Raw genomic sequence first — 23,554 nt, 5'->3', positions numbered from 1 at the left:
GTTTTTGATAGATAATTACACTCAACGACAAGGTGAGAATTTTCATACTATATGATCCCAAGATCTCACCTAATCTCTGATACCATGTTAGGATCAACTCAACCAGATGGGAAGGTAAGAGAATTACTAAGCCATAATCTCTTGTTACTCAACCCTGCTACCCGGGTTAAGGTAAGAGAATTATCTACCCAAACAAATGTAAATTTCAAATGACACGAATCTCATTCCCAGTGCACAAAGAAATTCCAATCATCTAAATTAAAACTTTGAGAGATGGAAATCATTCCATTACAAGTCTTGTTAAATCACTAAGAGTATAGATCTATAAAGCATCGAGTAAGTGTAGTCCACTACCAGGTATAGTCCATACCAAGTACTTTTGTTGTTTTTATTTATACTGTTATTATTGATAAATATACTGTTATTGTTGATTTTGTACTGTTATTTTTTATTCTATAGTGTTATTATTCCAGCGAGATTTTCAATTAAGAAAGAGGGAAAAAGAAAAAAAGCATATTTTTGAATTATACTGTTATTATTAATTTTATTCTGTTATTATTGATTTTTATACTGTTTTTGCCTCTTGGTATGGACCATACCGAGTAGCGGTCCATCACGCCTCGGCATCACCGCAAAACATGCCAATTATTTTTCCTCCAAACTATGGTGTGTGTCGTTTGTGGAGTAAACTAATAAACCAAATCTCATTGGAGTGAAGACAATACAGTAACACATGATATTGCTGAAAACAAAAGAATTTTTTTTATTTTTTTTTACTACATTTAATTCCTACACCTAATTAAAAGTTGAGATTTGGTCATCCCTATTAATTAATTTTCTATAAACACAAGCACGTGATATGAAGTTACGAACCGACATAGGATTTACGTAACATGGATAGTTCGTTGTATACAATTCATAGTTTACAATTAATTAATATTTAAAAATAATCATGTATAATTGTGGCCTTCTATTAAAGAAAAATAATGTAGGTGTTGATTTTTCTTTCATCCAATTGTTGATTGCCAATTGCAACTTTCCTGTCCAAGTGCATAGTGGGAAATCTGGGAGTGAGAAATTAAGATCAATTCCACCGACAACCCAAAAAAAAAAAAAAATTGTTATGAGTATTTGTTATTAGGGAGTACCATTGTTCATTGTCATTTGATAGACTATAAAGTATTAAAGTCTATAATGTGTACCATATAGACACATTTTAATCTAGCACTAGTTGAGTCGAGCACTTAGGCCCACAACGATTGTGGCTCAATTTATCACGAATTCGTAGTAGTCCAAAAATGATTAACCCATCCTCAATCTCTTTTTACTTTACTCGTTACTTTTGTACTATTTATCTATCTATCTATAATATTATTAAAACTCATGGAAACAACATGCTTACGATGTGCGCTACATGTCACTAGGGGTGAGCAAACCAGGTACCCGGTCAAAATTTTAGGACCCGGACTAGAAATTGGTTAGAACCGGTCCTAAAATTTAGGAATTGGAATTGGTTTATCCGGTTCCTAAAGTTTAGGAATTGGAATTGGAACCACCGAGTATTGGTTTCGGTGTACCAACTTATGTATGTAATTGTTAAAATATAATACAAATTATAATTCTATTTTAGTTAGGTTCATTTTTAGTGTTTAATGCTTATATTTATATATGCATTAAGCTATTTGTATTAATGTAAGGTATTAATAATACTTTTTTTATTTTACAAATTAGATACATTTAACATATTTTTATTATTTAAAATTTACTTAGTTTAGCTTATATTGGGTAATCGGGTACCCAACCGATTCCGGTTCCAAAAAGTTGAGAATTAGAATTGGAATTAGTTATAACCGGGTCCTTAATTTATTACCCCGAATTAGAACCACCGGGTCCAATCTCGGTTCCGAATCCGCCGGTTCCGATTCCAATTCCGGGTACCCGGAATTTTTGCTCACCCCTACATGTCACCCTATGTGTCATCCTTCTTCTCTCACCATATTAAATTGTACTAAATGTACTCCCTCTGTTCCAGATTACTTGCAACATTTTGACTTGACACGCTTGTCGATACACATGTTTGACCGTTGATATTTTTTATTATATATTTATACAAGTTATGAAATGTTTTTGTTAAGAAACTATACATTAAAATAGACCCAACAACATCTTACATGATTACATTAACTTCATATAATAGTTAAAAGAAATGGTCAAAGGGAGATGCGTGAATAGTGTAAATAGTCAAACCGTTGCAAGTAATTTGAGACATAGGGAGTATGTTTAGTCTCTTTAACAAGAACTTTTGAAATATCTTTAACAAGAACTTTTTTTAACTTAACTTTAATGTTATATAATAGTGATTAATTTAATTTAAAAAATCTTCATGTGTATAACATCTTATTATGTTTTCGTGCACTCTGTGTTTATTGATATTGCTCAACATTAACTCTTCTAAATCAATTTGGTCAAACTTATGAATTTATGATGATACTGGGCATCGCCCAGGCCTATAACTAGTTGATCTTTAATTACCAATTATTAATTTTATTAATAATTATTTATTGATCATTAATATCAGACATAGTAGAGTCGGTAGGCAAAGCAGATTTTTAAAAGCGCAAAACAACTCAAAAGAAAATTGCCTAAGAGTCTGTGAAAACTATTGATAACAACAGGTCGGATTAGGCTAATTCGAATCCGATCCGCTTGATAATGGGTTCATGGACCCAAATTCTAATCCGAATTCGCTTGATCCAAGTCCGAGTCTGATTCGATTCAAATTTTAAGCATCCGAATCCAGTCTGTTTATTCGGACATTCGATAAAATATGCCCCGTTTGTGTGATAAATTATTTATTGTTGTATTTTCTCTAGTAAATTTCATTTCTTACATCATATTGATCTGATTCGAATCTGGAGTCAAACTTTGTAGAAGGTCCAAGTCCTATTCGCCTCCTATTCGAATTCGAATCAATTTAGCCAGATTCGATTCAAACTATTTTTTAAACGGATTCTAATCAGACTATTGAAGTTGAACTGAACTAAACAGAGCTGAAATGAAATCTTTATGAGAGAAGGAAACTAGGAATTAAATTAAACTGATTGGAGTTGAAGTAAACTGATTGGAGTTGAACTGAACTGAAATTAAGCTGAAGAGAATAGGCCATTTGTTGTCATGTTACTAAAAATTGAAAATTGAAATCGAAAACAAAAAACAATTTAGGCGAAACATGGGAACTAAACAAAGATTAGAGTAAGCAAAATACGTAGTATATACAAGTACAGTAGAGTACTAAATAAAAATCACTAATCCAACTATCCAAGTAGGCACACACAGTCGCAACATTTCTCAATTGTCGTAGTTCCAAAATTTTCTCCTTTCCTCTTCTTTGCTCAAAAAGTCCCTCTATTGGGGAAGCGTGGTAGGTCTTTTTGGAGTGCAACTTTTACAGAAAAAACACTCGAAAGTGCAGAAATCGGTGCAACACAACAATGGCGATGACAATGGACTCTGAAGAATTCGCAATCGGATGTGTTCTCTCAATCAAGACTACATTAGGCGACGAATTCGAAGCCCAAGTCATCACCTTTGATCGAGCTTCCAACGTCCTCGTTCTTCATATCCTTCTCTTTCTTCAATTAATTTCTTCCCAATTTCATGTTTTTTTGCAATTAATTGATTTGGGGTTTGATTATTTTGTGAGATTTTATCTGGGTTTTGATTATCTTGAGCTCCTTAACCTGGGTTTTTTTTTTCTGGGGTTTCACAAGAGGGTTCAAAATCTGGACCTCGAAAAAATTTGAGGTTGTTGAAGGCTAATTATATTAAAGAATTTACATTTTTGCGCCAAGCTGAAGATCCCCTTGATCTTAAGAATTGTTATCTCGATCTTTCTTCCCTTCAAGCTAGAGAGGAATCTGCTATTAGGTTAGTATTTTTGATGGTGTTATTTTAGGGATGAATTTTTTGTTTCATTTTTTGTGTTATTTGATGATTTGATGTTAATTGTTGTTTTTGAAGGCAAGCGGAGATTGAAGCGGAGAGGATTGGAGTGGGAGTGACGGCTGAAGCTCAGAACATTTTCGATGCTTTGTCAAAAACGTAATGTGCCCTTTTGATTCTCTCTTTGTTGATGTGATATTTGGGTGTTTAATTTTTGTTTTGTTAAATTGATACGATATGGCATGCATTTTTGTAATTGTTACTGCATAGTGAGTATTGTGATGAAGTAGGAGTTAAGGGTGGTTGACATGTATGCAACATTAGAAAGGCGGCTTTGGAATAAAATTTTTGAGCCTTTGTCTAGTTGGTCTAAATTGGTGTCATAATGTAAGGTCACTAATTTGTTATTACATTCCTTTTAATGTTAGTCTTTATATAAACTTCAGTTGGTTTTTAGAAGTTGGGACTATTGAAAAAAGGTTTGTTGAGCAGATTCTCGCTTTGCTTGATTGAAGCCTGAAATGTTGTCTGGCTGTTGTTATATTCTTCTTAGGGTCATTGGGGGAATGTTCTAGTGTTGAAGGTAAGAGCCTGAAAAATTGCAAAAGGGCCTAGGAATAACTGTTGTCAAGGGGGTGTATAAGTTTAAACTGGAAGAATTAACTGCTTTTGGCACTTCTCAATGGATTAAGGTTATGAAGTTGAAGAAGTCTTATGTATGCTTGTTCTACTCTTGATTCAAGGGACAATGTTAGTTAGTATAATTAGTTTTCTACATGATTGCATGTGATTAACTTAGGTTTTTGGTGGGACAACTTTTAGCTTGTTCAAATTTTATGTGAACCAATATACTGATAGGCTTGATTTTGGAGGGAGACAGTATTAGTCCTTTACATTTTTATGTGAACTTATCTAATGATTTAGATTTTAGAAGCTTGACTTTTAGGGTTGTAGACACTATGCCATTTAAGAATGGTGATATTTGTGGATGGAGCTTATAGTATGAGACGCATAAGTTTGCACAATTCACATGTCCCATTAACTTTCATTACATTGCCTCTCAAGTGGAGGAGCTCCCTTTTCTCTTGTTGGATCAGAGCGCAAAAATCATTTATTAGGTGATAAACTCATTGAAATAGCTATTTGGCTTAAGGCAACTGAAATCGGAAAGCTTAGGGCTTGTTTGGCATCATTTTTGGTTTTCAGTTTTCTGTTTTTTTGAAAACTAAAAACCAAAAACAAGAAACAAGAAAAAGGTGTTTCCACTTTTTAGTTGTCAGTTTTCAAAATTATCATGATTTTAATAAGTCTAAATAATTTTTGATTCATTATGTGACATATGTAATATACTTTTAATAAACAAAATAAACAGAAAACCACAGTGATGCCAAACGAACCCTTAACTTTTTTGTTGAAAATTCCTTGGATGCATCTCTAGAATTACTTCCTCCATCTCACACTGCATATCACACTTGCCTAAAATGGATGTCCCAAAACATGTTACTCATGACTTGTCTTTTCTACTTAACTCATTCTCCCCCCCCCCTCTCTCTCTCTCTCTCTCTCTCTCTCTCTCTCTCTCTGCGCGCGCGCGGGGCGCCATATGCTAGTTTGAAGCATGAACTACAATTTGGGATGGAGGGGTACTTGGAATCTCTTTAAATATCTTGACCTTTATAGATAAGAGGCTAGACTATAAAACATTGGAATTGCATAGTCATGGAGGAACCTGGTGGGCTGAAACCTGTTGAAGTCAAGTCTTGTTAAGAAATAAAACTTAGAACATGCCTTCTTTATCTCACTTATTTTCTTAGTTAGGGAAGCACCATTGCCATAAAAGTTCTGGATAAATTCACCACATTTCTTTACTCTGAATCACCAATAAATTCGGAGTAATAAAAGATTGGTTCTTTCAATGCGCCGATCATCTATAAAAGGCCATGTGTCTCACAATTCTATAGAAACTTATATGTTATGTATTTGTGCTAATTATTCAGAAGAGGGCAATGCAATTCATCATGTGCTTCTCCCCTTGCCTTTTCTCTGTGTTGTTAGAATGTTAGATTCTTTTTGCTTTTCACTTTTGTGCAGCTGTATCTCATTTCACTTAAATACAGTCTACCTGTTGAATGCAAGTTTAAAAATAGAACATTTTTTTATTTTATTTGGAGATGTATGTTTCAGTGCTCTAATATGGGTTTTTTGATTAGGAATTCGAAGAGCTAGATGCACAATGATGTGCATGTGTAATGAATCAGTTAAGACAATTCTGCTGATTGTAGATCATTTTATAGCAGTCTGCATTTCTTCTATTAATAATCAAGTTTGCATTATAAAGCATGAACAAAAGAATGATTGAAAGCAGTAACCCCCCCAATCCCCAATATGTCTGAAACATTAAATGTAATTTCCAATGTATAAAAAAGCTCAAGGCGCATTGAAGCAAGAGGGGTTCTGCGGTGCCTAGGTGTGCCTAAGGCGCGCCTCAGAGGCGTGCCTATGAGCAGTTAAAAAATTTTGGCTGAAGTTTGCTCCAAGTGCGCCTAACCCAAAACGCCTCACTTAGACCAAAATAAACGCTCACCCCTGATCGCCTTGCACCTCAGCGCCTAGGCGCGCTTTTTCAAACGCTGGTACTAATTTGGCAATCAATAAAATGGCAAGTTGTATGGAACTTTGGAAAGACTATTAGTACTTTTTGACCTTAACTGAATATTCATGTAGGATTTTAGAGCATCATTCATTGTGTTTTGTTAAGAAAGATAGAGAGGAGATTATGTTGGAAGAGAAATCACATATTCACATAGGAACTTTGGATATTTTTGATGTTGAGTAGGTAAAGAGTTTCTTTCTGAATATGAAATCCAAGGAAGAGATGCTCAGGAACTCATTTACTCCCAACCAACGCCCCAAGATCTTCTAATATTTGAACCCTGTGTGCTATGCATTTGGAAGACTAGGTATTTTGAGTGCACTTAGATTATAGAAAATAATCACTGCCTTCTTTGGATAAATTACTATTCTAGTTATTTTACTTGTTGAATGGCATATTTAATTTTGGAGACATGATCTTAGTATGGTAGCAAAGAGGCATGACTCAATAGATAGAAGAGTTTGTATCTACTGAGTGATATAGTGATTGTTTGGAGGTAGATCATCCCATTGCTGTGGTTGTACACATCTTAATGGTCTTATCTATTTGAAACCGTCTTCACTTTGCCCGGTGATAAAATTTGTAGGAGCACTATTGTTGAAGAGGATTGAATAAAGTAGCCCAAAAGATGGAGTTGCCTTAGATGGAGCTGCTAAAGCTCTTGATGGTTTGTGGTCCCTTAAGACTACTAAGAAGTGACACCAGGACTACAACCGTGTGAACCTAATGTAGTCTATCAGAACTTTGATGCAAAATCTTTTTGTTCCCTAACATATATGATGTCATGCACTACATACCCCTAGCAAAACTCCCCTGAGTATAGCTTGGATTGCTATCTTGTGAAGTGAATGAAATTCTTGACACGAATAAAATTTGAGTCTCGCGTCTGAAGAGAATTCCCAAACCTTCAGATGTCCACAGTGGACTATTTGACTTAGGATTTTAATTTGGGAAATACTGTCCTTCCCTAAATAAAGTTCTCATTTTTCTTGGGCTCAAAGTATGTAAGAAAGGTTCCTAGTAGTTTTGTTGATTAAAGGCGAATCACAAAGAAGTTACTGAGTATAGAGTTTGGGGGCTAAAATATAATTCATGAAATAGTATTGAATTCTCCACGTGTCACTTAATGCCACCAAGAGCATAACTAGGCTACAAGTGTCGGTTATTGACACCAAGAGCATAGACTAGACTATCCATGTTACTTAATGGTTCCCAAGGGCATAGACTAGATACTAGATCACATATAAGGTTAAATTGTGTTGGAGAAGTCCACTGTTCTTTATTATCAGGCACTTCTTGGATGACAAAGGAACATTAAATCTATAGGCAAGTTTAATCTTGGATGGTGTTATATATGCTGGCTAATGTTTAGAGAAGAGTGCAAAGAATATAATGGAAAAAAATACCCATTCTAGGGACCATGACTCATTTTACTTATACTTTTTTGAGGATTCATGAAGAATTTTAAGTTCTTATGGTAGTAGCTAGAGGGAAATTTACTCTTGGGTTGACAAACAATTGAGGTCGTATATGAGAAAATGCTTATGACTGATCATTTTTTGATGGTGAGGTTGTTCTAGTCTTCTAGAAGCCTATTGTAGTATCTTGTAATGTAATAAACTACAGGGAAATATTTTGAATTTCATGAAGTCTTGTAGGAATATAATAGATCCTGAATTGTTCAGGAAACATATATAAAAGGTTATCCGGAAGTGGATAACTTATAAATTAATGGAAAAGTGGATGGACTTGTTCAAGTGCCATTGGCCTCCAAGTGCATCATAGACTAGACTACATGCGTCTTTGGTGACCACCAAGAGAATAGACTGGACTACCTGTCCCTTAATGGCCTTCGAGAGTGTAGAGTAGATGATAGGTTTATCAGAGTTGGATTTATGACATTTATTGGTAAACTTTATTGTTCAATGTTTATCTGGCTTTTCTTTGACGATTGTGGATAATGAGCTATACACAACTATTACGCAAGTCCTTTTTGCCGTCGGGTATGATAAGGTCTGTTTGGTGAATGAGATGACTGATATAGAGAAGAGTGCCGAGTAACCAATTTCGGAGGCTTTTACTAATGTTTCCCTTTTCTCTTGGAGATCCACAGAGAATCTTATTGGGAATTAGAGGAAAATTTTCACTTTTATATAACAATTATTGGGGATATATATTGGTCAGATTTAAAATTTGATTGTGTCTTTTCGTAGGGCTTAAGTTTTAGCAAGTGGTTGTTTTGTTGCTCATTATGGTCAGGCAAAATGAATTCTAAAGGTTTTTTATAACTGGGTAGCAATTTTAAGGAAAAAGTGAATTAAATCCTTGGTGTCAGTAAATGGCCACCAAGAGCATAGACTAGATTACACGTCACTTATTGGCCATCAAGAGCATAGACTGGACTGCATGTAAGATTGACTGATACAGAAAATGTCCATTGTTCCATGCTGTTATGGGTTTTCTTGGACAATGTTGGAAAGTCAAATGTATAGGCAAGTCTAGATTTCTGACTTGTGTTGTAAGATAGGATCTATATTGGTGAATGGAATCACTGATGCTAGAAGAGTGCAAGTGAATTTTATGGAAAAGAATAGTGGGGTGTTTGGCAAATGCTGATGATTGGCTATGCTATGATTTATGTTATTGATGTTGTGATTTGTATGATTTGTTTTACGTTTTCTGTGATTTATGTTATCAATGCTATTTAAAAGATCTAATGAGAATATCTTCATGTTTTTTAGCGGGAATTCTACTTTTGGGTTACCACACTTATGATTGATTGTGTTCCACTAACGGTTTTTAATTTTTTGATTTTAAAATTGTTTTATTGCTCGGGAAACATGTATTCTAAAGGTTACCTAATGCCTAAAGGTAACCTATTAGATATAAAAAAAAGTGGATAAAGCTAGAAATTAGAGTGAAGCTCGCTTGGGTTGCTTGCTCATTTTTTAATCGAGCATTGATCACTCTAAGCTTAAGAATAGTTGCGTTGTAGGTCATGATGTTCTATAAGTTTGAGCTCACATTATATTTACACTAAATGACATAGTTTGCTGTTCTTTATACATAACAATCACTCTCTTATAGCCTTGATTTACTTTCACATATGCTCCAAATTTCTTAGAAGATAACATGGCAAAGCCAAGTCTTCTATAGGTAGTAAGTGCCCTTTATATTTCATTCTTTTGTTCTATTTAGCTCCTTCTGTTACCTCCAAGGGGCTCCAACACTGTTTTAAAAAGCGCGCCTAGGCGCTGAGGGGTATGCGCTTAATATGGTCTAGGAGAGGTGATTTTGTTTAGGCGCATGAGGTGCACATGAGGCGCACCTGTTCCAAACTTCAGCCACTTTTTTTAACTGGCCATACAGTGCGCCTCACTTCAAAGAGGTGCGCCTAAGGCGCTGCAGAACCCCTCTCGCTTCAATGCGCCTTGAGCTTTTTTATACTTTGCTCCAACAGTGCTTGAATGTGGATTGTTAATTTGTTATTGGTATTAGCTACGCTATTGTAATCATTTGCTCAAAGACTTGTTCTGAAATCTGAATTCTTGTGTAATATAAGTATGTTTCCAGCACACTTTTAGCTGATCAATTTGTAGCATTGGGTTGGTGCCTAATCTTAGATTTTTTTTGCACCTTCTGATGAGGTATTCACAATTATGGATGTTTATTTAGGCTTCCTGTGCGCTGGGACAAGACTGTTATAGTTGTGATGGATCAAGTACGAGTTAGTCATCCATATTATTCTGAATCTGTTTCTGGAGGTACTCCAGCAGCAAATGAGCGTGTCAAGAAAGTGGTAAGACTAACACAGGCTTTTGATTTTTTGAGAGTATGAGTGCTCCCTATTTTCATCCTTTTGCCCCCCTTAGTCTGACTTGTGCTTTCGTCTCATTCTTAGCTTGAACTTGAAAGAAAGAGGCTGCATGCTCGTGGGTCTTCTTCATAATCTTCTCACCAGATATGTGTATCTACTGTGGGAAGAGCACCAAGGTATGCATTAGGAGGGTTTCAGTCACCATACCAGAATCTCTCTCTGAATGTGTTTCCTTGGTCCAGACACTGCTGAAGCACATATGAATGAAGAAAGATGATTTTTCATGCATTGTTTCTTGTAGCTGATGTCAAAGGGGGCTGGCATCAATCGAAGATCTTAGATGCCATTACTGTAGGTTTAAAAATGGCATCGAAAATGTTTTGCTTAGTGTCACATATCTCTTCTGTTTTTCCTTCTCTTTTGTCAGGCTATGAGGGTATTTACAGGACTGAGATTAACATCTCAGATATTATACTGTTGGAAAATAGAATATTTGTTCAGTGAATTGAACTCGCATAAATCGATTATGATGTATTGTGTGGGAGTATAGTGCTGAGGTTGCAGTGAAAAAAACAAGACTGATTTATACATAGGTTGATGAGAAATTTGCATTCAGGCTAGTCTAGATATCACCCTTTAGAAATTAGGATGAGACTTTGAGAAAGGTGGAAACCTCATTCTTGGAAACTAAAGAAGGAAAACAATGGTATAAGGGAGAAAGAATATGCCATTTTCACAACCCTACACATAAACAGTTTCCATAATACAAAAAATTATGATCTCTTTATTCTCCAATGAATCTCTTGAACTTATCCCATAAAAATTTCACATCTTTAAAATATATTCCCAAATGGGTTGTAAGTATGTACCTTGTGGGACCAATTGGTATGTAATTGCCTTTTGAAAATTGACAATGTGAGGCAATAACACATTTGATGTTACACTTGACACATGAAAAGGAAGAATCTCTGAAAGATTCTCTATAAACTTACTCATGGTAAATTGATTATGGTACACTCTTTCCGTACATGCTTATACCAGTATTTTAATTTTCCAAAGAAATGTTCTTCCTCAATGCTGTACTCCCTCCGTCCCTATATTACATTCCTCCTTTCTATTTTTGATATTCCAAAATTACATTCCTCCTTTTTATTTTTGGTAAGTTTTTTTTAGTAAATCAACTCTCTTTTTGTGTTTTATATTTAATGTTTTCTCACTCACCCTTACCTAATCTCACTCATAATCCTTGTGCCAAATTACAATGAATATGATTGGTTAAATTTTTTTAATTAGGAGCATGTGATTGGTCCTTTTTTTTTTGCAAAGGATTGATGACTTGTCATGAGTAATAACTAATCTATCTTTGTATTTCCCATTGCATTATCTAGTTATTGTTATTTGTCTTATTCTTCCCTCCTTAATTCCCGTGTAAATTTCCAAAGAGGAATGTAATTTAGGGACGGAGGGAGTACCATTTATGCAAAAATTGCTGTATGAATGTTCATATTTGGGTTGACCACCGTCCTTGCCGAGTTGCCAACATTCAAAAAATTACTCCGTACTAGCTTTTGTTTTATACTAATTCTTAAATGAACCTGGTTCACACTAATTTATTGTGGACCACTAACATTAGAGAAACTATGGTTGTTTTATTAATAAAAAAAAAGTCACTATAATAAAATGAAGGTTACCATGTTGAAAATAAAAGTCATTTTGGTAATATATAGGCTATAAGAGCAACTTCAATGGCAAGCCAATTGTCAAATTAGCTTGTCATGCCACATAAGCTTTCAAGCTAATTATGTTTGTAGCTAGTTTCATCCCCAATGGCTAGCTATTAGCTTGCTATTTAAATTATCAATTTATTATTTAATCTTAATTACTAATTGACTTTTAACATTTTCTTTTTGGCAAGTTTTTTTCAAGCAAATTAGCTTGGCAAAGCTAATTTGCTTGATTAAGCTAATTACATATATTTGCTCCAATGGTCTAGCTAGTAGCTAGGGACTATTTAAAATTGCAAGCAAGTCCCTAGCTACAACCATTGGAGTTGCTCTAAGAGGTTAATTTTTTTAATGAAATATTTTATAAGGTCAATATTAATAATAAAGGTCACTATGTTAAATTAAGGTCATAACGTCGTACTTCAAATTCACAATAATATCAAACGTTATGCAACTTTTAATAAAGGTTACTATGTTAAAAATAAGGTTACTATGTTAAAAATAAAGGTCACTATGTTTAATATAATGTCAGTTGTGTGTGTATAAATCTCGGGTCCACAATAATATTATTGTGAACAAGGTCCACCCAAGTATTTCTATTTGTTTTACCCTTTTTATTTTCTTAATTTTGTAATGTCTTAAAATGGTAAGTAAAGTTTGTTTTGCTACTTATCTTTGTTAGGAGATTTGATGGTAAATCTATTCAAGATGAATCCAATCTTAACGTAATTAGTAGTGCAATTTTTTTTTGACTTATATTTCATATTATATTTCATAACCTTCAGCTTACAACATTTAGACTTTAGAGCATGGCTCTCTGAAACATACTGTCTTTAAATTTTACTAAACTATTAAATTAACACAATTATTTAAGAAAAAACGAGGAAAAGAAGATAGCAGCATTGGCTAAAGTCCCACACTGGAAAAGAGCAAAGCAAAGCTAATTAGCAGATGATTATAATTCATCATTTATGTTACACTACAGTACTACACCCTCTCTCAAAGATATTCGGTTCTTGCAGTGTTGTATTAAGTATCTTCATTCCCCCACCCTCTTTCTTTTTTTTTTTTTTCTTTTTTTTTTTTTTTAATAAAAAATTTAAATTTATTTTTTATTCCGTAGGAGGTGGAGAGTGAGGGATAACTCAAGTGATTAGAGCTCCCTTCCGGTTTCAGAAGATCCCGGGATTGATTTTCACCCCCGCTTTAATCCCATGATAGAAGTACTCCCTCTCCCTCCGTCTTCAATGATTTTGAGTTTTTAGCGATTAATAAAGCATGTGCACTCAATTATATATACTACGTATAAACGAAAGAATTGATATACTACGTAACTATGAAACAGCATGATGTATCTAATAAATAATATTGTTTATGTAGCCAAAATGTAACGAAAAATATAGTTGAAACTAGAAACTTGAAGGGCAATTTGTACTTTACTCTTCTATTTTACCCTTGAAATTGGAGTTTAATTAAGCTTATTAACTTGATTAGTGTATCATACATCTTTTAACTTCATAAATATTGTGGCAAATTGGCAACTAATGATTTCCTTCAAATTAGAGGGATAAAAGCAGTCCAACCAAGGTCACAAATATACATATTTAATTACTGGCTTTGAATCTTTGATGTGTCCACTGATAAATTCTATAATTATGATCCGGCGCAATGTCACATATCAATCATAGGTGTTTTTGTGTGCATAAAATATAGTTTTCCCCTGGCCTCCCAAATAAATAAATAAATAAATAAGAATGTAGGTTCATAATTTATTTATTTATTATTATTATTACTCGTATTTTTTCCATATCTTATATGGTGAAATTCTTGTACGGTGTGGATTTATATATAATAATTTATACTTCACACTTAGTAATATTATTAAATACTAATATTTGCCTCAAAAAAAAAAAAAAAAAAAAAAAAAAAAAAACTAATATTGCAATAGAGTAACTTTATGACCGCGATGACTTAGCTAATAATCCTTGTTGAAAAATAAGACATGCTCTATTAAGTAGTTGGTGTTAAGTTCAAATTTTGAATTTTTAATTTTCTTTTACAAATTTAGTTAGTTTTGTTTAAAAGACGCATCTTGACATAAAGTAGCATGCATGAATATTGTTTTGCTTTACCTTGGCCTAAAATATGTGAATGTGATTGCAAGGCCATGCTCTAGTAATACTCGTAAATTTGTAATATGCACGTAAATTAGTTCCTAAGATAGGGTAAGTCGACAGTGAGTATACATGCTTTAACAAGACCGTGGAATGATAAACAATTCGTTACAAACTAATGGAGTGTAAAATCAATGTTAAGACTTCAACAAAGAGGTCAACTAGCCCGTATTTGGGCAATCACAAGTTAAACTAACTAGATTAGGTCCCGTGCCATGCACGGTTATTTTAATTACTCCATATTTTCTTTTTATAAATTAATTTATGCATTTATGGCATACAAAATAAAAAGTTAATATCTTTGTAGAATAAATTATATTCCACCATAATTACACTTCTGTAAAAAGATTATTTATTTCCTTTTTAATCCGTACTTAATTGGGTAATAACATAAGAAAGGTAAATATATTATTGTTTGTTTATTTGGTTAACAAAAAAAACTTTTCTTTTAAATAACTTCTTTAAATAAAATTTTCTAAATTAAAAAAAAAAACAAAAAAAAAAACAAAATACTAAGGACACACCAAGAGATGACACGTGTCATTACTGGTGTGTCTTTTAGTATTAAACTAACTAATAGTTCCAAATAGATTTTCAAATCATTTCCATCTTGACCATGATTACTTAAATTACTTAGTTGTTTTTTGTTGATATTATATTATGATCATTTGTTTTGATACCATTTTAGAAAACTAAATCAACCAAAACTACAAGTTGATGGTTACTCTATAGAAAATCATTGATCACTTGGTGGTTGATGTCTTGGCGATCCTTGACACACAAATGAGAAACCCTTACAATGGTTGTTCGCGAGACTTCTTTTAATTACAACCTAGCCACAACAAAAATCTAATACAAAGATTAGTTGATGGCCTTAGAAGTTTACATACAACTAATTTTAGAGCTCCAAATCAGTTGATCAGAATTTGTAATTGATGTCATCCATGTTATGGTTGAAGATTACAAATCAAAATGAATAGAAAAAGTGGCACATGTATAAGATCCAAGGGATCCCATGAAAAACATATAGTAAGAAGAAAGCAAAGCATGCTCATGACATGCATCGATGGTGCAACGTGAATGGCATAATGTCTTTCCACAAAGTAGGAAAAGCAAGTTATTTATATAGTAAACGTAATTGAATAATTGTTCTGTTACTCCAAATTGTATATTGTTTACATACTACTTTGCATGCATGTGACCTCTTGATTTCTACATCATGTTAAAATCATGATGTAATCTCTATCCACATTTTTTTGCTTCTTGAGTACAAAATTTAAAACTATATACTATATAAGCATGTACATTACTTGCTACGCTAGTACAAATTTAATCATTTTTAGTACGGAGTAATATTTCTATCTAAGAATTAAATCTTGATTGAAATTATTACTTAGGTGCACTATAAAGAGATCATTTATTTGCAACATACACGCACCTTGTTAATTTACTACTCTAGTCCACAAACATTTGTGACGAAAGAGTCATCTGACACTCAATCCTCTAAATTTCATATATTTCATAAATCAATGCTTTAACTTGCTTCAGGTCACACTCGATCATGGTAAAAATGTACTATACACTTTAAAAATGAAGACAATGACAATGAACAATTCAAGGAGACTTATCTACCATAAATTCTTTTGTTATACTCTTACAAAAGAAGTGGCATATGATAGTATACTCCCTTTTTCATCATTGTAAAGGTAAACCAATTTTATTTCTCTTGTTCTTTTTTGACCTCAATGCAATGCGTAAAGACGTATTCCATGGGATCAACATTATTATTACCTTAACTGTAAAGTCTATAATACACCAAAATTTGCACTTTACTACATTACTTTTTACTATTTTTTTCTTGACATTCAAATAGGAGGAACAAACTACTACGACTTAAGTAACACCTTAAGTAGATAAAGGGAGTATAGGTGACGGTGGGGAGGGCCCCCCTCCCCCCCTTTTAGCTTTTTCATTACGTGATTGAAGGAAAATTATAATATATATATATATATATATATATATATATATATATATACTTCCTCCGTTTTCTTTTACTTGTAACACTTCCCTAAAAAGAAAGTGTTACAATACTTGTAACACATTATAAAAGGAAAGTTACTTTAGGGAAAAACTATACTATATCCCTTATTAAAAGCACATAGCCCACTAAATTACACTCCTAACAACTACTCATCCTATTTTAAAGTTTATTATATCATGTAAACCCCACATTTCTTAATTACCGCGCTAAAATGTGTGTTGCATCTAAGAGAAAACGGAGGAAGTATATGGCCTTGTTTGGCAATTGACTGTTGGCTGTCGGCTGGTTTGATTGGCTGGTTTGACTGGCTGTTTGTATTGGCTTTTTGTTGGCTGTTTGACTTTTTATTAGTCTGTAAACATGTTTGGTAAAATTGGCGGTTGAATGTTATTAGTAACTTAGAAAGTCAAAAGTCAAAAGCCAAAAGCTACTCCAAGTAGCTTTTTCATTTTGGCTTAAAAGCCAGGTTTTCAGCTAGCTGAAAAAGCCATTTACCAAACACGAATTTTGGATGTTTGACCAAATGAAAAAGCCAAAAGTCAAAAGCCAATAAAAAAGCCAATGAAAAGCCATTTACCAAACAAGGCCTATATACAGAAAAAAAACTTCAATTATAATAATACACAGTACTTTATAATTTCCCTTCAAAAAAAAAAAAAAAAAAAGGAAAGTACTTTATAATTTTATAAATTGTATATATGGTGGTATAAATTTTGATATTCGTTGATTCTTAATACCATACATTGCATGTATTTGGTTACATTTGAGAATATATAATATCTTGATTGAATACCTAAATGTTTGATATGACTCGTATGAGTAATGAGCCAGACTGCCAGAGATGCATCCTCGATTGAAATTTCAAACTTCTTGTCTTATTGTTGGTATGTAAATAATGTAATACAAAGTATGCACTACGTATGAAGTATGTGAGATTGAAATTTCTCAAACAAAACATTAGGTATGACGTCTGAGTTTTAGTTATTTAAAAAATATATATCATCTACATTCATTATGCAAATCAATGCAAATGCAATTATGCAAACATCCCCTACAACTCCTACTAATTTTATTTTAATAATGATCATTGCAACATTATTTATTAGAAACGGTATTTATGTTGCAATTGTTTGTAGAGTAATTAAGAAATATAATTATTACAGAAGTTCTGATGTTAATGAAATAATGAGTATGTATTAATCACGTAAACGTAGCTTATAACCACATAAAGCCAGTGCCACTCAATGGACTTTTGTTACAAGTATCATGAACACACTAAAGTGACCCAAACCTATGTATGTGCATGTATTAAAAATTTGATCTCATTTAATCTAAAACAATCCAAATCATAAATTATACGAGTAAACCACTTTTTTTTTAAAGGATAAATGTTTTAACATTTGTAATTTATTAGCTACATAGAGAGTGTTGATAGAGTAATATCAAAGGTAAATGACGAAATACATATTCACCACCCAAATCAGATGAAATATAAGACATTACACATATTTATTTGGGGCCAAGTTTGTACTTTCTTTCCTTTTTCTTCCTCCTCCATTACAGCTCATTGTTACTTTTTTTTCTTTCTCCCTTCTTCCTCCTCCATCAGTCCATCACATCAACGCCATCATCACCACCTAAGGTGGTTGAAATTGCTTTCGCAGTGGTAAAGTGGTTGTTGAGGAAGGAGGAAGAAGGAAGAAGGGAAGAAGAAGAGGAACGCGATGACCGGCAAGATGACAGGGGATAGACGGAAATGGTGGTGGTTCGTCACTTTGAATCGTGATGTTGAACCCGGTTTTTTTTTTAAAAAAAATAAATTAAAAAGTGTATTATATTGCAAAGTTGGCCCACAAAAGAGATTGATTTAAAATATTTCGTCAATCAGCCTGAATGACTGAGGTGGCCTCTAGATAAATTTGATATTTATTAAGAAAGTAAATTCGACATATCTATTATTGATATTGGCACACCTTCAGAAGAGTATTAAACAACTATGCTCATAGACTCATAGTCTCTTACAATAAATGTGTCACAATCATTTCTCCGATAATTAGGATCACATGAATGCTACTCCGTAATCTAATGTAATAAAATCATCAAACATTTAAATCAAGTAACAATCCTACTCCCATTGCAAACATTATGATACATTAAATTCAAGTTAAAAAAAAAAGGACAAAGATTCCTTGGGGGCGCAGAGAAGTATAATTTCAATGTTGGTTGCTCATACGCTCATACACAACAACACTTGCTTTCCTTTGCTTTTTGGACTGCCACTCTGCTTCCTTCCCTTCTTCCCTTCCTTATTTCATGAATTCCAACTTTTTTTCTCTCTCTCCATTTTCACACCCATTTCTCTCTCTTCTTCTTTATCTAACCATTGGCTAATCTCACACCCATAAAGTGGGGTCCCCTTCATATTATTTTTTCTGGGTTTTTTTTGCTTAAAAAGTGTAACTCACACCATTTCCACCTTCCTTTACAAAGTTCTTGTCTGTCTTCTTTTCCCTACATATATTTTTAGTACCCTTCTTTTTTCCTTCTTTCATAAGTTTTTTCCTATACTGTAAGTTTCAAATTTCAACCTACATTGTACACTTTCATCATCATTTTCTGGGGTTTTTAATTTTTTTTTGTGATTTCTGGGAATTCTAACATCTGGGTTTTGCTAGATTTCTCATTTACTTTACTGGGTTTTCATTGAATTTTTTTTTTTAAATTTTTTTGTTATATTTTTCTGGTGTTTTTCTAGAAGATGGCGGGTGGCGGAGGTGGCGGTGGAGGAGGACCAGGACCACAGCCGAAGCAAGATGAGCTGCAGCCTCACCCAGTAAAAGATCAGTTACCTGGAGTTTCATACTGTATTACCAGTCCACCACCTTGGCGTAAGTCACTTTTATTTTATTATTATTAATTATTATCTCTCTAATTAATTTGTTGTTATTGTTTTTGATTTTGCAGTCAATCAATTGTGAAGATCTTGTCTTTTGAATTTTGGAAATTTATAAATTGTGGGGTTTTTTTTTTTTTTTTTTTTTTTTTTTTTTTTTTTACTTTTTGATTGTGACCACTCAACACGTTAACTTCGTTTTGGTTTATGTATTGTTACTTGCTACTTGTGGACCTTAAGATTCCCTTTAGTAAATTATGTTTATTTTCTCGATCCTTGACACTCTGACATGAGTATGGTAGATGGACATTTTATTTTGAACCAATGAAGTTAACTTTCTCATGAAATAGTCGAGTGTGACATTTGGGCACATATCCGTGTTGGAAATGAAATTCCGTATCTCTATTAGTTATTAATATTGGGTTAATAGTTCTTTGTAAGAAATTATTGCACTTGTTCACTTGTTGATTTCTGATTTTTTGTATAGTTATAATCCCATGAACATAATTTATACATTTGAAATTTTTTTGAGTTATGAAATATGAATGTGTATTTGACACTTCATATTACTCCGTAATAAATTTTTTTGGTCTTAAATAGGCGGAGTTGACACTTGAACACATACTCGTGTCTGAATGGGCTTTTGTAGTGATATTACTTGTGTCATTGCTTGTAGGGGTTGAATTTGTATAATGTTGTTCCAAATTATGTTTCTATGTGTATAATTTAATCCCATACTGCATGTATTTTTGTGATTATGAATGTTGATGCTGATTATAGTTTATTGGTAATGTGTCTAACTCTGCAGCTGAGGCTATTTTACTTGGATTCCAGCATTACTTGGTGATGTTAGGGACAACAGTGCTCATTCCTACCTATTTGGTTCCTCAGATGGGAGGAGGAAAAGTACTTATCTATTGCTTATGCTGCTTTGCTTTATAATTGGAATTTTTTAAAACTTGAGCTGAAGTCATATGGTTTTTCTTTGTAGGAAGAGAAAGCTAGAATGATTCAAACCTTGCTATTTGTTGCTGGTGTGAACACATTGTTCCAGACCCTGTTTGGTACTCGTTTGCCGGCTGTTATTGGGGGTTCTTATACTTATGTTCCCACCACAATTTCTATTGTTTTGGCTGGTCGTTACAGTGGCATTGCTAATCCTCAGGAGGTTCGGTTATTAAAACTATATATTGAGTGATGATATTTGCCCCTTTTGGGGCTGGGTTATGCTCATTAACTACTTAATGCAATATATCATGGGACATTTTGCAGAAATTTAATAGGACAATTCGGGGAATCCAAGGATCACTTATTGTTGCTTCAATCCTACAAATTGTTCTTGGATTTAGTGGTTTGTGGCGTAATGTGGCAAGGTAAACTAAAATACTTCTTGGCAAAAAGTTCCTTTTGACTACTATTTCGTGATATGGGATAATTATGGGCCGTAAATTCTAGTGTTTTGGCTTGGGAGGCATTGTAAAAATTGCACCATTACTGTTGCTAGCTCATATAAAGATTTTATATACTGTATTTCTAATGTGATGAGGACTCTAACTTCTATCCTCGTGTGTACATGTCCTGTATTTGTTAGGTTCTTAAGTCCATTGGCTGCTGTTCCTTTGGTAGCTCTTACTGGATTTGGGTTGTATGAATTGGGTTTTCCTGGGGTAAGTATTACTATCTTGATAATCACTGGAAAAAAAAATAGATGAGACATAAATGATGAATATGATCGTTCATATGTTACTTGTACGATACTTCATGAAAAAGATTTGAGACCTAACAATGACTATTATTTTACCATGTGTTACTTGATGAATAGGTTGCTAAATGTGTTGAGATAGGGCTGCCGCATATTGTACTCCTACTCATCTTTTCACAGGTAACAATGGCATACTTCTTAATAATCTATCTGTGATGAAAGCTCCTTTGAGGCATCGACAAAGTTTTAGATTATATAGTTATCATCAAGATTTTTTGAGTTCATGGTTGTCTTTGCAGTACTTACCTCATCTGATGCGCGGTGAAAGACATATATTTGATCGCTTTGCTGTTCTGTTCTCTGTGGCCATAGTGTGGATTTATGCTCACATACTCACAGTTGGAGGTGCCTATAGGCACAGGTCAGAAACGACTCAATTGAGTTGCAGAACTGATCGTGCTGGAATTATTAGTGGTGCTTCCTGGTAATAATCCCTCTCTAGTCTCTTGCATATGGCAACGGAGTTAACATATCTCCTCATGTAAGGCTAACGAAAGTTAACAGTGAAAGTAGGATTAATAGAGGCTAGATCAAATGGAAAACTCTGGATTAACAAGCTCTATAATTAAGTTCATTAATGATGTGCTATGATCCCAACTTCTCTTTTTCATCAGCCTAGAGTTGTTACACATTGTGCAATTTGTACTTGTGTGCAGGATAAGTGTTCCATATCCATTTCAATGGGGAGCTCCAACATTTGATGCCGGGGAAGCCTTTGCTATGATGATGGCTTCGTTTGTCGCCCTTGTGGAGGTTTGTACACTTCTTAAATTGCAGGAGCGTACAATTTTTTCTCAAACTATTGTTCATTCTTTATCTTCACTTCACCTTTTGTTGTTATGCTCTACCATGTATTTCACTCTCACTATTGTCTCACCTTTTTTATTTGTTGTGTGGTAGTCTACTGGTACCTTCATCGCAGTATCAAGATATGCAAGTGCGACTCCTGTGCCACCATCTGTTCTTAGCCGTGGAATTGGTTGGCAGGTGATTATACTTGATCGCAATCTTGAAATTGTATTTCATATGTAGATTACATTAGAGTTCTGTTATTTGTCTGGGTTGGTTGACTCCCTTGTGTGTATGCCTTTTGGTTTCTCCTCTCTACTAAAAGGGAGTGGGCATTCTTTTGTGTGGACTATTCGGAACTGGGAATTCTGCATCAGCATCTGTGTAAGTCTCAATACACCCACCCTATGTTATGCAGATACCAGTGTTCTGTTATAAGGTTTATGTTATTCTTAGATTGGCAATGATCCTTTTGTCTTGCTGATGTTCAGGGAGAATGCCGGTTTGCTGGCCCTGACACGTGTTGGCAGTCGAAGGGTGGTACAGATTGCGGCAGGATTCATGATCTTTTTTTCAATACTTGGTAATTTTTATCTTAGATGTTTGTGTTCCCCCTACAATTTTCATCACATTCACTGATTTTGGACTTGCTATGACAAGGTAAATTCGGAGCTGTATTTGCCTCAATTCCAGCACCTATGGTGGCAGCTTTGTATTGCCTGTTTTTTGCATATGTTGGTACGTTCTTAGACCAACCAGCAAGCTTCATTCTATATAATTATCCTCAGGCTCAAACCATCTGATTTTTCTTCACCTTCATGCAATCTGAGCAGGTTCAGCGGGTCTTGGCTTCCTACAGTTTTGCAACTTAAACAGCTTCAGAACAAAGTTCATTCTAGGTTTCTCAGTTTTCATGGGCTTGTCTATACCACAATACTTCAACGAGTACACAGCAGTGAAGGGATATGGTCCGGTACACACACATGCAAGATGGGTAAGTAAAAACTACAAGCCTTTTCTACTTCCAGAGTTCCTACTGCTAATTTGTACTATGATTAAGCCGGTTTGTTTATGGGATCATGCAGTTCAATGACATGGTAAATGTGCCTTTCTCATCGGAACCCTTTGTTGCTGGTGTGTTGGCATACTTTTTGGATGTCACATTGCGCAAAAAAGACAGTGGGACAAGAAAAGACCGAGGGTCACATTGGTGGGACAAGTTCCGATCATTCAAGGGAGACACCAGAAGTGAAGAGTTCTACTCCTTGCCCTTCAACCTAAACAAGTTCTTCCCATCCGTGTGAATGTTCAGGAATGTAGATCAGATGTCGAAAGTAGAAAATGTGAAAAGATGACATGCTCTGGCCTAATTTTTTTCCTTATTGTGATGTTTATTGTTTATAATTTTAACGCCGCAGACCTCTAGCATTAGCTGTGTAGATGAGAAAATTCGAAAGAACGAAAAGGGAAAATTTATATATAGCTTTTTTGCCCGAATAGTTGTATCTCTGGTCCAGATTAATTGAATTCCAACTATGAAGTGCCTTGGCTAGTTGGCTTCATGCTGTTCATATGCTCATATCCTGCTCTTTATAGACCTCAACATGCCTTTATTAGTTTTGTGACTTTGAGCTTCACCTTATATTATTTTTTCTTTCTTTCTTTATTTATTTTTTATTATAATGTACTTTTATTATAATGTACTTGTAGTTCTTAGTTTCTTACTACCCCATCTCTTTGTATAAATAAGTCACATTGT

General features: G+C 34.0%; 2 protein-coding genes across 2 annotated transcripts; both read left to right on the top strand.

The window, feature by feature from the left end:
* Nucleotides 1–3,340: 3,340 nt before the first annotated feature.
* On the top strand, nucleotides 3,341–10,917 carry LOC145602439 (uncharacterized). The gene is made up of 5 exons (XM_081658628.1): nucleotides 3,341–3,619; nucleotides 3,769–3,927; nucleotides 4,021–4,101; nucleotides 10,271–10,394; nucleotides 10,497–10,917. Exons 1-5 carry the CDS (start codon nucleotides 3,492–3,494, stop codon nucleotides 10,542–10,544), a joined length of 540 nt encoding a protein of 179 aa, XP_081514754.1. The 5' UTR covers nucleotides 3,341–3,491; the 3' UTR covers nucleotides 10,545–10,917.
* Nucleotides 10,918–18,526: 7,609 nt separating this feature from the next.
* On the top strand, nucleotides 18,527–23,554 carry LOC145603029 (nucleobase-ascorbate transporter 6-like). Its single transcript, XM_081659159.1, has 14 exons — nucleotides 18,527–19,239; nucleotides 20,053–20,150; nucleotides 20,236–20,412; nucleotides 20,517–20,617; nucleotides 20,836–20,911; nucleotides 21,067–21,126; nucleotides 21,246–21,430; nucleotides 21,663–21,759; nucleotides 21,907–21,993; nucleotides 22,121–22,179; nucleotides 22,287–22,378; nucleotides 22,456–22,533; nucleotides 22,629–22,789; nucleotides 22,881–23,554. The coding sequence occupies exons 1-14, from the start codon at nucleotides 19,110–19,112 to the stop codon at nucleotides 23,097–23,099; spliced, it is 1,620 nt and encodes a 539-aa protein (XP_081515285.1). The 5' UTR covers nucleotides 18,527–19,109; the 3' UTR covers nucleotides 23,100–23,554.

The sequence above is a fragment of the Chenopodium album genome, chromosome 21 (genome assembly GCF_948465745.1).
Source record: "Chenopodium album chromosome 21, dcCheAlbu1.1, whole genome shotgun sequence".
Classification (NCBI taxonomy): Eukaryota; Viridiplantae; Streptophyta; class Magnoliopsida; order Caryophyllales; family Amaranthaceae; genus Chenopodium; species Chenopodium album.
The sequence above is the reverse complement of the archived record's forward strand: the minus strand, read 5'-3'. Positions and strand labels throughout refer to the sequence as shown.

What these genes read in the sequence shown, in the direction of transcription:
- LOC145602439 (XM_081658628.1), top strand. Translation starts at nt 3,492, where the DNA reads ATGGCGATGACAATGGACTCTGAAGAATTCGCAATCGGATGTGTTCTC. An exon ending in TTCGATGCTTTGTCAAAAAC is followed by an intron (nt 4,102 to 10,270) that starts GTAATGTGCCCT and finishes ATGTTTATTTAG; the next exon opens with GCTTCCTGTGCGCTGGGACA. An exon ending in ATGAGCGTGTCAAGAAAGTG is followed by an intron (nt 10,395 to 10,496) that starts GTAAGACTAACA and finishes TCTCATTCTTAG; the next exon opens with CTTGAACTTGAAAGAAAGAG.
- LOC145603029 (XM_081659159.1), top strand. Translation starts at nt 19,110, where the DNA reads ATGGCGGGTGGCGGAGGTGGCGGTGGAGGAGGACCAGGACCACAGCCG. An exon ending in TTGTGGCGTAATGTGGCAAG is followed by an intron (nt 20,618 to 20,835) that starts GTAAACTAAAAT and finishes TGTATTTGTTAG; the next exon opens with GTTCTTAAGTCCATTGGCTG. An exon ending in TCCTACTCATCTTTTCACAG is followed by an intron (nt 21,127 to 21,245) that starts GTAACAATGGCA and finishes TTGTCTTTGCAG; the next exon opens with TACTTACCTCATCTGATGCG.